Source organism: Halichoerus grypus, chromosome 4 (genome assembly GCF_964656455.1).
Source record: "Halichoerus grypus chromosome 4, mHalGry1.hap1.1, whole genome shotgun sequence".
In the NCBI taxonomy this organism is placed as follows: Eukaryota; Metazoa; Chordata; class Mammalia; order Carnivora; family Phocidae; genus Halichoerus; species Halichoerus grypus.
The window spans coordinates 151,250,380-151,267,940 of NC_135715.1; the positions used below are offsets into that span (position 1 = coordinate 151,250,380).

At 46.1% G+C, this 17,561-nt stretch overlaps 1 protein-coding gene across 5 annotated transcripts in view; it reads right to left on the minus strand.

Moving 5' to 3' along the window:
* Positions 1 to 17,561, minus strand: part of STAT1 (signal transducer and activator of transcription 1) — a 42,729-nt gene that overhangs the window by 14,546 nt on the left and 10,622 nt on the right. For all 5 annotated transcript variants that reach the window (XR_013447283.1, XR_013447282.1, XR_013447281.1 and 2 more), the window contains exons 8-20: positions 16,525 to 16,616; positions 16,165 to 16,316; positions 13,777 to 13,935; positions 12,008 to 12,100; positions 9,914 to 9,973; positions 7,238 to 7,267; positions 7,054 to 7,147; positions 5,942 to 5,983; positions 4,582 to 4,665; positions 4,064 to 4,162; positions 2,637 to 2,772; positions 1,188 to 1,237; positions 378 to 472 (exon numbers count right to left, since the gene is read on the minus strand). Coding sequence is in view for 2 of the 5 variants with exons in the window: in XM_036065516.2 (XP_035921409.1) it covers positions 378 to 472; positions 1,188 to 1,237; positions 2,637 to 2,772; positions 4,064 to 4,162; positions 4,582 to 4,665; positions 5,942 to 5,983; positions 7,054 to 7,147; positions 7,238 to 7,267; positions 9,914 to 9,973; positions 12,008 to 12,100; positions 13,777 to 13,935; positions 16,165 to 16,316; positions 16,525 to 16,616 (1,186 nt within the window). In the remaining 3 variants the exon portion in view is untranslated. The remainder of the gene's footprint in view (positions 1 to 377; positions 473 to 1,187; positions 1,238 to 2,636; positions 2,773 to 4,063; positions 4,163 to 4,581; positions 4,666 to 5,941; positions 5,984 to 7,053; positions 7,148 to 7,237; positions 7,268 to 9,913; positions 9,974 to 12,007; positions 12,101 to 13,776; positions 13,936 to 16,164; positions 16,317 to 16,524; positions 16,617 to 17,561) is intronic.

The following is a 17,561-nucleotide window of genomic DNA, read 5'->3' on the forward strand; positions in this document are numbered from 1 at the left end:
ATCAACTGACCCTGGGAATAATTTAGATAAAAACAATTTACTGAGTTACAAAGGTTTTTCTTCTTTCCTAGGGGCAATACAGCAAGTCAGTGCTTAAGAAATTTTTGTTGAAGGAGTGAATGCATGAATGGCGCTCAAAAAATCTTAAGTGTTGAATATCCATATACTATGAGAGCGCAAGTTTAATCTTACGAGGTTCCACTATCATGAAGCCCCAACGGGACCAGCCAGAAAGCCTGGAAGCATCCGTTCCTGTGAGATGCACACAAGTCTTGTCAAATAAGGCGGTCTGTCCAGGTCAGGCCGGTCTCAGCCTTGCAGTAAGGGGGTGTGTCCTAAAATTATGTTTCAAAAATAAATCTATCAATGATCCTTACCCATCATTCCAGAGAGAGAGCAGGTGTTTTTTAATGAGTTCAAGGATGCTTTCAATCCAAAGCCAGAAAGGAAAATTTTTATCATTTATGTTTTCCTGCAAGTGTATAAATGCACACATTAGGAACAAAGAAATTCAAAATAGTGACTTACCATGCCTCTTCCCACCGTCGGATTTTAATTTGCAAAGCCTGCCCAGCTGCCAAAACTAACACTGTCTGTCCCCTACAGAGCCGCCCCTCCCCTTATGGGCATGCAGACACCACGCTCTCTCTTTCCTGGGCCAGGCTCTGCTTCCTTCTCTAAACTGTAGTGAACCAGCCAGGGAATGACCTCCAGGGTGAATCACAGAACAAAAGCTGCCCTCCTACTAGTAAAATCCAGTAGTGTGAGCTTGTCAGCACTGTCTGGTGACCCCAGGGGGTCTGATTATTCCCTCCAACTGGTCCCTCTGCTTGAGCAGGCTTGGGGAAACTCATCAGGCCCATCGGGCCGTCCAGGCCAGCACAGAGCACACAATTCTCATGGACGGGGCAAAAATGCTCCCAGGCAAGGGACCGGTGTGGGTAAATGGAAGACTCATTTCAGATAGAAAGAATGTTATCACACACTCAGGCGCTTCCTGTCAGACTCACACTTGGAGACTGACCTTCTGCACTGAAGGAAAGTAAACAACCTGCCCTAGGGTTTCCACGGGCCAGGGACAAACATGCCAAAATAAGCACAAAGATAAGTAACTACCACAGCAAAAAATATGAAAACCTCAACAGAGAGCGAGAACTCAGAGCGTAGAAAACCCAGACAGTACTCACTTTACAGAATCTTGTCCACGGAATGAGGCCATCAGGGCCAGCATTAGGACCTAACCAAATGAAACAGAAACAGAAATTGACTCTGAAGCTTTGGTTAGACTGATGGCTCTTGTATTTCCTCTCAAAGAGCCAACACCCAAAAGAGGAAGACTGTATGTACATGGTTGATATTCTCAGACACACTGATGCTAATTAATTGTGCTTTCTGGAGAAGCCTTCATCTGGTCCCTGTCTATGCAGTATCATCTCCAGTTGCCTCTTCCTCCTTCCTCAGCAGGCTCCTCTCCCACTGGTCCTTCAGAGCTTTCTCAAGCTTTAAACTAAGACCAAGATCACCCCTAGGTGATCTATTTCACTGACCCTTGACTTTTCAAGCTTATTTGGGCATTTTCCTCAGCCCTCCTCCAAATAGGACATGGGCTCAGGGAGGTTGATGCAGATCAAAAGCCAAGTGAGAGAAATGAGAGAGGGGAAGGAAACCTAGGGGTTATCAGCTACACAAATTAAAGCAGCCCAGGCCGTACAAGGCGGTGAGCCTGTCATCTCTCTTTGGAGAGAACCACAAATAAGCCATTATAGGCAGAAAAGGTATCTGTCTTAATTCTCACCAAATAAGGAAATGGAATGAGGTGATTTCTTACATCTTATTAAATGGCATAAGACCCCTACTGTGACAGCTAAGTGGCCACGAGAAGGCATATTGAGAGCCACTTGGTTAGGAAGAGTCTACTGGTGTTTGCAATATACACAATTCTTTGTATAGAAAGCAAATCTGGAAAAAAAAAAGTTGCCTGTGGATTTTTAAAGAAATAGTTCAGATACTCCCATTCATTGAAGATTTGACCTTGAGGCTAGTAGGTCTTTGATTTCCTTATGTGGAAGACTAATAAATCTATGACATTAGCTACTGAACGGGAATTCTCTATCATGGCCTGGACCCTGCCAAAACCAATCAAAACTGCTGGCCAAGGATGTCATCCTGCTGTGGGCAGGGTCTCCATGTGCTTTGACCACTGAGTGTATGCCATGCAGCGGGTAGCCCCAGGACCTTACTTATTCTCCCCGGGGGAGACTTACTGGGGACTTACTTTTTTCTCCCCAAGGTTAATAAGACTTCATCTTTCTCATCAAGGAACTTCTTTTAGCCACAACTAACATATTTTACATAATTCAAAAATATTTCCCTTAGGAAACCTGCTCAGTAATGTTAACATGAGATAATTGGGAAATGATTCATTTAAGTTTTTTATCAGGTCTATACCTACTTCCGAGGTTGAGCTATAATTCTCATTTAGCTGCAACAAGCTGCAGCTGGAAAAGCCAAGAGATTTTTTTTTTTTTTTTTTTAACACTCTTCTACCTTGATCAAAATAGAGAGCAAAGAGGGGAAAGGAACAAGTCGAGCTATTTTTATGAGTTTCAATTTTCATATACGGAAAAAGTTCCTACCAAGTAGTTTCTCTCCCAGCATGCTGAGCTGGTCCACATTGAGACCTCTTTTGGTGACAGAAGAAAACTGCCAACTGAGCACTTCCGAGAGCTGGGACCATCGTGCACATGGTGGGTTCAGGAAGAAGGACAGGTTCTAGAGAAAAAAACACCCGGAAGCTCAGACCCTCGGTCCCAAGCAAGGCACTCAACCCTGGATCTGTCCCATAGTTCAGTTCTAGTTTCTGTGACACACACAAGTTTTCACAGAAGAGAAACACAGTTGATTCTCGTTATGTGCAGGTTCACATTCGTGAATTCAACCTACTCATGCAAAGTCACTTTAACCCCCAAACGGCTCCTCGTGGCACTTCTGGAGTCATTTGTGGACGCCATGAATAGAGTGGTGAAGACTGGAGTCGCCTGACATGGATGCTTCCAGGAGAGTCAAACGAAGCAGCTGCCTTCTTGTTTCAGCTCTCGTACCACAAGCGAGTGTCCTTTTCGAGGTCTATTTAGTGCCACATTTTTTGCCTTTTTGTGGGTTTGTTTTTTAAAAATTTCATTTTTAAAAAATGGTTGCAAGGATAGCGCTGAAGGGCTGTCTGGTGTTGCTAAGTGCAAGATGGCCTCGGGGCGCCTTACGGAGCAAATACTTGTACTCAGATGCGCTTCGTTCAGGCATGAGCTACAGTGCTGTTGGCCATGAGCTCAATGTCACTACACCAACAGATATATTAGATAAGGTGTCTTTAAACAGAAGCCCACATAAACAAGGCCACATATCGATAGGTTCAGTAGCAGTCATTCAGCATTTGCTAATTCAGTGTTCACAGTGACCTTCAAGAATGTACGTGCAGGGAATAACGAGAATCAGCCGTAATTAATTAACAGTGAGTACCCACACTTAAGAATGGAGCATGCTTGGGGCGCCTGGGTGGCTCAGTTGGTTAAGCGACTGCCTTCGGCTCAGGTCATGATCCTGGAGTCCCTGGATCGAGTCCCGCATCGGGCTCCCTGCTCGGCAGGGAGCCTGCTTCTCCCTCTGACCCTCCCCCCTCTCATGTGCTCTCTCTCTCTCTCATTCTCTCTGTCTCAAATAAATAAATAAAAAATCTTTAAGAAAAAAAAAAAAAGAATGGAGCATGCTTGTTGAGCAGATATATACACTTTTTTTTAAAGAAAAGCAATAAATGAATTCTTCCACAGTAAAAGTTATAGGAAGTCTATTGCCTGAGCTTATTCACATAGAAGGAAAATCATAATTCTCACTTCTGATACATACATATGCTTCCCTTTTCCAGAATTACTAAAGATCCTTAACAAAGCCACTCGAGTTGTCACATTTCTCTCAACATCTGGCCCTGAGGAGCTCTGTGAGATGCACAGAAGCCAGACGATGGGGTCTCTAGTTAACACCTATGCAAAAGCAGATGTGTTTTCCATACCCGGGGTTCTGTCACCAGCATGTTGTACCACAGGATGGAGGCCCAACCACTTGGGAGCTGGCTGACGTTGGAGATCACCACAACAGGCAGAGAGATCGTCTAAAAGATGACAAAGACCTTAATATCATCAGAATCACAGAAATATCACCTGCAGACCACTGTGTAGCCTCAAAACTAAGCAAGGGATGGTTTGTAAATTTACACGTATTTTATATTTGAACACTAAAAATGTAAAGCTAAGTTCTTTTGTCCATAGCTTATTTTTGTTATATCATTCAGTTAAAAAATAAGTCTCCCTGCTTCATATAACAAATTAACATAGGACACCTCAACTAGAACATTTAGTTTGTAGCATTTAAAGCTGAATTGGGTTCTCTAGCTTCCCGAACCATTCAATTAACATCAAGATAGTATTAGCTGAAAAAGACCATCATTTTTAGCAATTAAGTAAATATGTCTAAAACAAAAACCGAGAAATAAAAATAAAATTTTCCATGTCTGAACCATGTAAGTCTCACCTCGAGGTCAATGACCAAACCAGGCTGGCACAACTGGGTCTCAAAACTAAGGGAGTGAAGCTCTTCAGTAACGATAAGAGGGCCCTTAAAAGAGAAAAGGAAAAAAAAAAAGAAAGGAGTACAGTGATTCATTCACACATCCTGCAACTTTCGGGGGCCTCATAGGCACTGCAACAGGCTTCAGAAAGCCTAACCCCCAACCAAGTGCAATTCAGAAAAAAAATTCCCGTTTTCAATAATGTATCCCAGGTTTAATTACTGTATCTCCGTGTTCTCTCAAGGATTAGATTTCTGAAAGCCTGGCCAGGGTTATAAATTGACAGAAAGAAATGTCAGTAGGGAAACAGCAGCTTCTAATGGGTTTCTTGGTGATGTGAGGCTTCGTGGCTCTCAGCCCCTCTGCCCGCTGCCTGGCCGCCCCGCTCCAACCCCAGGCGGACGGGTGGACAGCGCACGCGTTCCAAGAGGGATGAGTTACTGGAAGGACTGATCTGCATAAGCCTGTCGGGTCAGAAAGTCCCTGGTTTAGGGAGAAATGTAATAGTTTTCTAAGTGCCTTCATACACATTATCTCATGTGAGCCTCCCAGCAACTTAGAACCGGAGAGGCGCGGCCGCTCTCTCTGCTCCCGGGAGAGGAAACTAAGCCCCCGGGGAGGTCACGGTGAGCGTAAAGGTCAAAACCAGGGCTGCACTGCCAGGGACACTGCCAGGGGCGGGCGGTGCCTGTCCCACTCTTCCTCGCAACCTCTGCTGGGTGTGGTTGCAAGGACCGCCTGCTATGGGGGCACAAGGCTGAAATCGTTCCAAACCAAAGCAACTCCAGACATTCTGTCCTCTGTCCATAGTTCACTTTTTAATGCATTACAAACATCACTCCTCCTCAAGGATCCGGCTGTAAAAAGGAAAGGGACAGAAAGATGCTGCCACTGGGTAGGGAACGCAGGGGTGAGAAAACCCTCTTGCCACACTTCATTTTCAGCACGGCAGGCCCCGAACCGGCCTCTGGTTCCAGCTCACACAGTAATTCCCGTGTACCCTCAGCTACATCCTACAAACTTCCTGTGATCCACTTTCTTCGCCTGTGAAATGTGAGTAGCACATGGGCCCATTGTACCTACTCCACTGTGGCTTCAGGGAGGGGCCAGTGACTTCGAGTGCAAAATCATCTGACAAGCACAAAGCATGAAAGCCGTGGGTTTTTACTGTTATCACAGATACACCGTGTCCCAAAGCTCATCCTCTTCCCTGCTGCGTCTGAACCCCTCTTCAACGTGCCCCCGGCCTTCAGGAGCACTGAGCCAACCTGCCTGGACACACACCTGCCGATTAGAGACTATTCAAAACAGAGAAGGACTCACCTCATTAGTTCTGGTGCCAGCATTTTTCTGTTCCTTCAATTGCTATAGAACAAGAAACCACCTTAGTAAACAGCATGATAATGCTCACAGTTGCTATTTTCATCTATAAATCAAACTGAAGTCAGGGTTTAGAAAGAATAAGGATGTGAAATGATTTTCAGAGTGCAAAACAAGACATGAAGTGACCCCTGTGTGGGCTCATGAGCCTAAGTGCCCTTTTCCAGCAGCCTGACACCATGCAAACATGGAAGGATCCTAGGGATTCACATCCTGCTCCCTCCCCCCAACCCCATATGCAAACTTTTCCGAATGATCCCCCTTAAGCTTTATTAGCTGTTTCATGCTCCCCAGGCTCAGGGCACAGCTAAGCCTGCCCTCAAAAAGACTTCAATCCCTGAGGTTTTAAGGAAGCATTCTGGAGCCCTGAGAGCAGCTCTGGGTACCATCAGACTCCCACGTCTGGACTGAGGCTCTCATATAAGGTCTAGCTTCACTAACTGTGAATTTGCTGGCTTACAGAACTGTTGCCAGTGAACCTCCCTGCAGGTTCCAGCCCAGGGAGAACACAAGGGTCAGTGGCAACACGTCAGAACCACCTTGGTAGAATGGGCCTACTCCTCTGGAGATAAAGCGGTAGGGGCAGCGGTCGTGGGCAAGACCACCAGAAAGGAAAATGTGAGTAATGGGCTGAGGAGAGACTCCTGGGACCTGCCACAATTGGAGTGGGGAGAAGGAATGGTCAGGATGTGGGGGCAACTATCAATTCTGAGGAATCTATGAGAGGCTAGAGTGAGTGATCACTGAGGTCGCAGAGGCACCAGGAACAGATCACTGAGGTGCTCACTGGTTTATGGAATATTTTGCCGAGATTGCTACGCTCCTAAAAAGTATCTCTGGAGAAGAGACTGGCAGAAAACAGCAACAGAACAGGCCTGGGATAGGGAGGAGGAACAAAGATTCCTCAAGAGCTAGTGAAGTCAACAGCCACACTCGAGAAAGCCTTCCCCAGGGGGTGCCATCCACATCACACAGCGAACCAGGTGCCATGTGTTGAAAATGAAGTCCTACTAAGCCAGACAGAACCCAAAAAGGGGGAAAACTGGTCTCCCTACCAGGTGTCGGAATTCTGCGGCCAGACTTCCATTGGTGGACTCCTCCATGTTCATCACTTTCGTATGTGTGCCCAAAATGTTGAACTTTCTAAATCTAGACAATACAGAGCAGAAATACTTAAAAGGCTCGGAACTTTTTAAACAAACAAAAACAGCAAGATATAGTACAAAGTGTCTGACGTACCCTTTTACTGTATTTCTCTCATTCACATCTCTGAAAAAGAAATATACATATGTAAAATCATATATGTGTATTTAAATTTTGAAACAAGCTTTAACAAAAATACAAAAGTGTATGTATAAGTAAAAAACCAATACAAAATCTATACCTGTGGGTTTTCTGTCCTTTCATTCCCTCCCTCCCCACCCCCCACCCGGGGTCGACCAACACGAGCTCTGCGGAGGATTGCTGAGTGACCCTGGGCAAATAATCCATCGGCCCTCACGTTTCGCACTTGTGCAATGTGGTGCTACCAGCGCCAACCTTACGGGAGACTGAGTGGTAAGCTAGTTCAGGGAGACTGTGAGTGGTAAGCTAGTTCAGGGGGACTGTGAGTGGTAAGCTAGTTCAGGGGGACTGTGAGTGGTAAGCTAGTTCAGGGGGACTGTGAGTGGTAAGCTAGTTCAGGGGGACTGTGAGTGGTAAGCTAGTTCAGGGGGACTGTGAGTGGTAAGCTAGTTCAGGGGGACTGTGAGTGGTAAGCTAGTTCAGGGGGACTGTGAGTGGTAAGCTAGTTCAGGGGGACTGTGAGTGGTAAGCTAGTTCAGGGGGACTGTGAGTGGTAAGCTAGTTCAGGGGGACTGTGAGTGGTAAGCTAGTTCAGGGAGACTGTGAGTGGTAAGCTAGTTCAGGGAGACTGTGAGTGGTAAGCTAGTTCAGGGAGACTGTGAGTGGTAAGCTAGTTCAGGGAGACTGTGAGTGGTAAGCTAGTTCAGGGAGACTGGGAGTGGTAAGCTAGTTCAGGGAGACTGGGAGTGGTAAGCTAGTTCAGGGAGACTGTGAGTGGTAAGCTAGTTCAGGGAGACTGTGAGTGGTAAGCTAGTTCAGGGAGACTGAGTGGTAAGCTAGTTCATGGCTGAAAGAGCACAGAGCACACCCTCCATAAACGTAAGTACACTATGCTTCTGGCTGTTTCCTGAGCAATTACCTGCCCTGCGTGAGGCACTGAGCTAAGCACGGGGCAGCGGAGAGCTGTCTCTGCTGTGAGATTAGGGAACTTCCAGTGTGACGGCTAAAGCCTTCTTTTTATTCTCTATTATCTTTAATGCTTTTATGAAGGTACCAGAATAGTCAATTATTTGGGGAAACTGTCAAGTTTAAGCTTTAAATCTGAGGTTAAATCTTGAGCAACCTGGCCTCTTAACATCAATGCTGTGATGACTCTGTCATGTCCTGGACTCACATGTACCCATCAGGCCGAGGCACAGCCCGGAAATCATTAGCACACTCACAGGGACCTGGGTCAGCTGCCTTTCCGATCTCAACTAGAAGTTCAACATTTCTGTGAGTGACAATCACCATTAGCTATGCGAGTGACCAACTTTCCCCAGTTCCGGGGGCGGCTGGGGGGCGAGGAAGAACTTAAAGTAAAAGGAACAGCGTGACACAAAGCCACCTTGCCAGAGCTAAGAAGAAAACCCAGAGCTGGAACAGAGAGAAAAGACAAAAGAGCCATAACAAACCAAAAGAGAAGACAGATAGAGCATGGCCTAACGGCCATAAAATCTCTGCCACTCTTCCTTTCAAGAAATACGAGTGTATTTCCCTGTCCCTTGAACCTCAGGTAACTCTGACTGGGTTCTGCCAACAGAATGGATGGGAGGGATGCTGTACGAGCTCCAAGCCTTGCCCCAGCAGGCCTCGCACCCTGCTATCCGTACCCACCTGCAATGCCATCACCATGCGAAAAAGCCCAGGCTAGCCCCTGAGAGCCCCACGGACAAGGGCCCAGTTATCCCAGCCAGGACCTCAGACATGTAGCAAGCCCACGCTGGACCACCCAGCAACAACCAAGCTGACCCAGACCAGAAAGACCACCTACAGCTCACAGAGTAAGAGAAATCATAAGCTTTTGGGTTTTTAAGCCCCTAAGTCTTGGGGTGATTTGTTAAGCAGCAAAAGCCGATACACAGAGACACCATAGCTGATGGCAGGAAAGACAGAGGTACAGGGAAGAATGTTGTGACAGAGCGGAGAGACAAACACCAGAGGAAAAGGACTTGGATTATCATAAATGGTTTTGAAACTTGCTAAACCAGTATGTTACACACAAAAGCATTAAAAAATATCAAGGGTGGGGGCAGGGAGAGGAGCCAGTGGCTAGGTCGGGGCTAGTCCAGGTCCAGGGTCTCAGGGTAAGATGGGGTAGGACGGCTCCACTTAGACCCTGTGAGAGATCCTGCCCATTCCTGGGTCCCTACCGTCCAGAAGAGACAGGGGTGGATCCAGCAGGCCCCACACAGTCCCTGTAAAATGCTGTCAACTGCATTCCAGAAACAACCCCACAATGGCTGCAGAATCACGGTCTTCAGCCTTGTGGTTGACCAAGGGCCCCTCCTCCTCTGGGGCTGCCCTAGGAGGAAGGAGGGCCAGTAGGCCAGGCCCGGTTGCTTTCAGACTTGATCATTACAAGCTCATATGCATAAAACACACTCATGCTTTCGTTCGTTTATAGTCTAAAAAGGCACCAGCATGTTGCTATCAGCTCTAGGGGACGCTCCCAGTGCCCAGAATGGGAACTATCAATGTAACCCTCTTGGGATCACTTATAAATAACCCCGGTGCATCAGTCCTTGTTTGGTTAACAGAACCAGCATTTCAATAGTGTATGTATCTTAGATAATATTAAAGATATCTTACTTATCAAATAAGACTTTGACTTTCAAATTATAATTCAGCTCTTGCAATTTCACCAGCAGTCTGGAAAGAAAAATAAAAGTCATTATTACTTTAATTATTATCTATTATAAGTCAATCAGAGAAAGACAAGTATCACATGATCTCACTGATATGAGGAATTCTTAATCTCAGGAAACAAACTGAGGGTTGCTGGAGTGGTGGCAGGTGGGAGGCATGGGGTGGCTGGGTGATAGACATTGGGGAGGGTATGTGCTACGGTGAGCGCTGTGAATTGTGTAAGACTGTTGAATCACAGACCTGTACCTCTGAAACAAATAATACATTATATGTTAAAAAAAAAAAAGAAGATAGTAGGAAGGGAAAAATGAAGTGGGGGAAATCGGAGGGGGAGAAAAGCCATGAGAGACTATGGACTCTGAGAAACAAACTAGGGTTCTAGAGGGGAGGGGGGAGGGGGGATGGGTTAGCCTGGTGATGGGTATTAAAGAGGGCACGTACTGAATGGAGCACTGGGTGTTATACGCAAACAATGAATCATGGAACACTACATCAAAAACTAATGATGTACTGTATGCTGATTAACATAATAAAATTTAAAAAAATAAAAAAATAAAATGAAGCCAATCCTAAAAATAAAATTATCTATTACAGTTTATTTATTATGCCAATTCCCTATTGGTGAACATTTCAATAACCTCCGCTCCCTCCAGTTATGACAAACAATGGAATCGACATCCATGTATGTCTACTTGGATTTCTTTTAAGTGTATTCGCAGCATAAATTCCTAACTGTGGAATTGCTGGGGCAATGCTGTCACACTAAATTCTGATAGAAAGCAGCAGCTCTTCCATTCCCACCAAGTGTGAGCGAGGGCACCTGCTTCCCCGTGCAGCCTGGCCAACACTGGGTTTTATCAAAATTTCTACTTTGGGACAGTTCTATGGGCAAAAAATAGCAAATGTATATTTTTTATTAAAACTTTTATCTAATGTTTGTTCCGTTGGGAAAAACTAAGAACTCTGACCCATAATCAGGAAAAAGAGGTTAACATCTATAGTCATTCCAGGGTGGTATGGAAAGATGGAAGGAAGGAATGCTGGACTAAGACGTGTGTGTATCTTCCCTGATGAGCGGGAGACCTCGGGCAGGAGCCCCTCGCTGGTCTGCTCCGCTTAATGGGGCAGGTGGCTGGGACCGGGCTTCTCATGCCCCTTCCAGCTGTGAGTTCCCGGTCCCTGCGGGTGCGTGGGTGTGGTGCCGTAACACCAGCAGCCAGGGGGCCTCAGCCGGGACCTAACTCAGCAGCACCCCAGGAGAAAGGACTAAGGCCAACTCTGAAGGCAAGTCCAGGTGCTCATCAGCAGAACAGCTAAAGAAATTTGCCATTCAATAAAGGACAGCCCTATGTTCTCATGTGGAAACACTTCTGCAATTTATGATCAAGGAGAAAAACAGGCCAGAACCCTAGTTTTTTAAAAATAAAATCCTGTACATGATATTATGTATGTGTGTGCATATGTATCTATGTATGAAAATATATGTATATATATACACACACACGCAACTTTCTGTATTTGTGTAGACATGGACAGAATTCTGCGAGGGAGGACTGACACTAGGCTATTTACCACAGTGGTCTACAGATATTTAGATCACGGACAACTTTGAAACACTGATGAAAGCTATGAACCCATTCACCAGAAAAAGAGACGTGTCATGAGTCCATGTTCACACACTGCACATGGTCTCGGGGCTACGTAAAGCCCAGGTTACAAGCTTCTACTCAGGAAGGCACACGACTGCTGGGAACTTTCACGTCTACTAGGGGCAGTTCTGCCTTTTTGCATTCCTTTTTACAGTGAATGTGCTTTACATTTACAGGGGGAGGATCGCGTGTGCGTGTGTATACATAAATACACGATATATTCCTATTTCTTTTAATATTCTAAATAAGATATTCCGAATAAGAATTCACACTGAAATGCCTACTGCAAAACTGTTCCTCTAAAGCACCCTCTGTGACTGTTGTGAAGGAAGTGAGGGGTGCTAACTTCATGGCACAAGGCGCAGCGTTTCCATCTTTGCTTGGTTACCTCAACTTCACGGTGAACTGGACCCCAGTCTTCAAGACCAGCGGCCTCTGAGGATGAGTTGGCATGCAAGGTTGTCTTTCCACCACAAATGAGCTATAAATTCCAAGCAAAGTGCAGATTAGCATTTCCATTAAGGCTGAGGCAGTACAAACTGTCTTCCTGAAACAGGAGAGGGGGTTCGAGGGCACAAGCTAAAACTCGGTTTGGAAGATTCGAACAAGTTGCGAATAAAGTGAGGTTTGCTAGTCAGCACAGAAATCTCCACACCACATTTCACTCAACGTGAGATCAGAGTAGTTGTGGTGACCCGTGGCACCTTCGACAATGAAAACCTTGAGTTGGGTTATGTTCATTTACGAATTTGCATGAAGAACCAGATTTCCTAGCTGGATTTAACTGTGGCAATCACTTTGCAACATATACAAATATCAAATCGTTATGTTGTACACCTGAACCTAATGTAATGTTGTATGCCACTCATATCTCAACTTAAAAATAAAAATAACCAAAAACAAAAAATAAAAAGAAATTTCACTACAGTTGAAAACGAACCATGTAACACATTGCTTACTACCATAATTTGACATGGATATTTCGGGACCCTTTGGAAAACTGTCCTTCTAGTAAAATTGTTTAGTAATACTTATTATCTAATAAACATTTCCAACTATGAATTTTCATTTAAAAAAGGATCACATTTGCATTCCAAAACCCAAGTAAATAAGTATCCTTGACTATTTCAAATACAGCACTGAGGTATCCCTGTTTGGACATTAGCCACAGGGAACCAAAGATATTTTTTTATTATGTCACGTTAGCACAAAAAAAAATTGCAATATAAACCCTATTCTTCTACCCAGCGCCATTTATTTATCTACTAAGCATATTTGGAACACCTGCCCATGGACAAGGCACTGCGCCAGGTCCTTGTGGGGGAAAAAAGATGACAAAGGCACATCTCTGTCTTCCAAGAACTTCCAATTTATGTCACAGACGACAGAAATACATACACAACTACATAATGAATCCAGAATGGGAGAAGAATAAAAACTGAGCCATGAGGATCTAGAAGGGAGGTAACATGTTTGGGAACTCTGGGAAGATTTCATGACAAGATATAAGCTGAAACTTTCAAGAGGAAACAATGTCGAGATGAGGTTCAAAGAAGGCGGCTGTGGGGCGGGGGACCAAGGAGAGGCAGGGTGAAGTGACTGGATTCGGTGCGGACGCGGTCTGCCTGGAAATGAGGCGTGTGTGGAAGCTCACCCTGGAGCAGCCAGCTGGGGCCAGGCTGGGGAGGTGGGGCACAAGTGTCCAGCTGAGGGGCTCCACCTGGGCAAGCTGGTGACAAAGAGCCAGGCTGGACTCTGCTCCGGGAAGCACAGCGTCACAGGGACTAGGGAGGCAGGAGCTGAGGAGGGAACCACTTGGGAGGCGACTATGCACGAGTTCAGCAAGAGGATCTGAGAGCCTGAAGGAGGATGATGAGGCCTTGGAGTGGGAAGGAGGGGACAAACAGCACCAGGACAGACTTGACAGGTCTCCGCACATACTGGCCCCAGGCGAAGGAGGAGTAAAATGGACAAGTTATCAGGCTAGGTGGCCCCAAGAATGAAGAGCCAATGGTAGGGACAAGGAATTTAGGAAGAGGTGGCTGCCCTGAAAACATGTCCATAACCTATTAAACTTTTAAACGATCTGAATCACCATGAAATTTTCACCTGGGTAAAACAGTTGCAGAAGATGCAAATGAGTCTCCCTCAAGTTACCTCTGAATGAGCTGCTGGAAAAGGTTGAAAGTGCGGTCCCATAGCCCTTGCTTGTTTTTTGTGATAGGGTCGTGTTCATAGGTGTATTTCTGTTCCAATTCCTCGAGCTTTTTAAGCTGCTGACGAACCTGCTGCAGACTCTCTGCAACTATGGTGAACCTGGGAAGGTACAAGACACAGGGGCCTCGATCAGAAGCAGTCTCAAAGCTGCCTGGGTTACAGGGAATCGCGGAAACCCACAGGTGGTCTCCCCAGGCAACACCTGCCCTTATCTGTGCGGCCACACTCTACACAGAGAACAAGGTTCACCTTGCCGTTAAAGAGTGTTATCTGGGGAGAAGAAACCAACAGATTACAGCCCAGACCTACGGAGATGGGGCCTGCTGGGGATCCGTGATTTCTACTGACCTGCATGACGACTGGGATTTAAAGGGACCGGGCAAAGAGGAAGGCAGAGGCAGGGGACACAGCAAAGGAAACGCCGTCAGGGGTGATGCCGGAGGCAGCGAGGAGCCCAGGCAGGTGCTGTATCAGGACACAGAGGAGCAAGAGAGCAGCTTGCAAGCTGCGGAAGCCACACGGTGAGGGAATGACAGGCCCCAGGTAGGAGAAGAGAGAACAAAGGTTACCGTTTTACTGAACCGAAAGAAGGCGGCAAGACGCTCAGTCTAGATGCTCAAAATATAAACCAAGGAGGAAATTAGCGATTGCTTTCAGGTTCCTCCTTCCTGCCAGTAAAGGGCCTCTGCGCCAAGTCAGGCTGTGGGACTGTGGCTTAACTCCCTGGAGTAGTGACAGAGGAAAACCTTCTTCCAATGAAACACATCTCCCTTGCTTCATGGTTTCATTTCCCGAATCCAGTTCAAAGCACCCAAGGCGCAGCCCTTGGCCGTGAAAGGAGAGGCAGGCTGATGGCAGGTGGGCGAGCTCCAAAGGTATCCTAAGCCAGTGCTTCCCAACTTTGTTCAGGGCATGGCACACACTTGAACAAGACAATCTGTGGACAGCACAGTGGGGGGCCCCCGGATGGCATTTGTGGCTCTGGAAGAGGCTCGCTGTGGCCTAAATGACCATGAGGGGGCTCCAGACAGCCCAGGGCCTGCCTAGGCAGCGGGAGGGCTTGGGGGGGGGTCAGGGCCTCTCAAGGCCCATGGGGGCACACTGGGCTGGGAAGCTCTGCTCTAACCAACAAGAAACTTGGAATACGAGCAGACGATTCACAGAATAAAAATGAATGGCTAAGTATTAATTGTGAATATTTTTAAGAATAGCAATTCAGAGAACCTCCTGAGATCTCTGGTCCTTGGGCGCTTGGGAACTCTTCCAGGCTACCATCCCCTCACCTCCACTCTGATCCACCTCTGCCATCCACTCTGGTCTGTCGGCCCTCCCCCGGACGACACTAGTATGCTCACAGTCACCCAGCTGGCCTTTCTGTCTCTAGTCTATCCTCCAGATCGCTGCCAGAGTGACCTAAGCAAAAAAAAAAAACCTGAGAAGTGAGCCTCCACTTAAATAAAAAGCCCGCCTGGCTCATCGGCACCCACTGGATAAAGTCCCGTTCCTCGCACCATGTGAGAGCCTCCTCAACCAGGCTCCAGCTTCCCGCCACCTCCACCCTTCTTCCTGCCCTTGCGGGCACCCCCTTCTGCAGCCATACAGTATGGGGTACTGCAGGCCCCCTCTCACGCCCAGCCTCTCCTCTCCTCTGTCCCTGCTGGTATCCTCCCTGGTCTCCAGGAAGGACTCCTCTTCAGTCTCAAGTCAGTGCAAGATGACTTCCTCTCAGAAACCTCTCCTGGTAACTCTTTCCCTCGTCCCCCACAGAACTCTGGGCAGCCCTTCATTAGAGCACTGGCAACCTTTTACCACACAGAATGAGGGCATCTACCTTCCGCCTCCACACGGAGAGCTCCTTGCTGGTGAGGACCAAGAATCACCCATCCTGTGTTCCCAGGTCCTAGCCCGGTGCCTGGCATACAGCATTTAATAAGGGTTCACTAGATGGATGAGTGAATGAATGGTCCAAACTATTATTCCATGGAAGCCTGGAAACTGTCTCATGCTATTTTGTTTTTAATAAAACATTAGGGTTCACGCTGTTAAATGTGTTATGTGACGACTATGTCACCAGTGTTTTGGCACAAATGACGCATCCCACGGGACAGGCACAGTAGGGAGAGGAGTGCTCCAAACCAAGCAGAACCTGGCTGAACTTGGCCACAGGCATGAAAAACATGTGCTTTTCAAGTGTTTCCAGAGCAAGAAGAGGCTGGACTACATTAAAGTCCAATCCAAAGTTTGGATGGGGTCCTTTCAACTAACAACAACTCGAATGTGCACTTCATGAGTTCATGGGGTCGGCCAGTCAGATTTGGAGAATCTTACCAGTTCTGCAGCTGATCAAGACAAGCATTGGGGGGCCCCCCAATACAGGCACTCTGCTGTCTCCGCTTCCATTCCACCAGCTCATCATTAATCAGGGCTTTCTGGGTAAGTTCTGTGACATTCAACAACTCTATTATTTTGTGAACTACTTCCTAAAGGGAGAGGAAGAGACAAAGTGAAGTCAATTCATCTTTAATCACTGAATTTAAAAATATATTTTTTTAAAGCAAAGCAAATATCTCAACTGGGGCTCTAAGCCAAGTGGTTATAAAAATAATTTTTCCTCTATCCTAAACTTCAAGTCCATTATTTATAGTCTGTGATAAAAGCAACACGTTATTCTGGAAAGTGAATCACTACCTTTCTCTTATTGTCAAGCATTAAATACATCTTCTGGATTAACATCTGTTCTTGTTTCTGATCATTCTTTGCCACGCCATTGGTTTCATGCTCTGTGAATTGGGAGAGATGGCAGAAAAATATAAATGTAAAAAAAACCAAAACCAACTGAATCCAAGATTCACATACACTTAGAAGAAATATAATCCAAATGCTATCTGGTGACAGATCAAAGTTTGGTCTTTAATTTTTACTGAACAAAACAAAAAATAATGTCTTAAGTTTAAAAACTGGATAAACTGAAACAAAGTACTTGTTTTCAATGACCCATGTGAACTGGAAACAGTACCATCTGGCTCTTAAATCATTGTCAGAATATTACCTGAATGAATATAAGTGACAAAATTCAAAATCCCAGGTAAAAAATTTATACAAAGTGTATGTGCAGCTTTGTAAGAAAAGTACACAATTAGGAAGGAGTAGTTGGGGTCCCTTTCTCTCATACTATTCCCTAAATTATCCTAATAATCTCTCCAGATTAACCTTGGTATCCTCCAAGTGATCACTCGGGTTACAGCAATCATATGGAGCGGAGACGTTTGCAGGGGCCTCAAGCAGGGAAACTCCACACACCTGCCGGTCTGTGTCAGTCAGTGGGCTAGGTACAGCAAGTAAAGTGAGTAACACATAACCAGTGGTGGTCGACAGGGGGGTGATACTGGCCACCGCCGCGTCCTACCCCCCCACCCCAGCCCTGTGTCTGGAGACAGTTTTGTCTGTCACCGCTGGGGATGAGGGAATAGTTCTACTGCCATCTGGTGGCTAAAAGTCAGGGATGCTGCTAAACATCCTATAAGGCACAGGACAGCCCCTCACAACAAAAAATTATCTGGCTCAAAATGTCAACAGTACAGAGGTTAAGACCCTGGCTTGCATCATCAAGAAGCCAAGACTATCAATTCAGAGCCATAAAGCATTTGGCAAATATGAAGACATACTTGCCTTCTTCATCTAGTGTCAACAGAAAAAAGGACAGCCAATGGGCACTGCTTTAAACG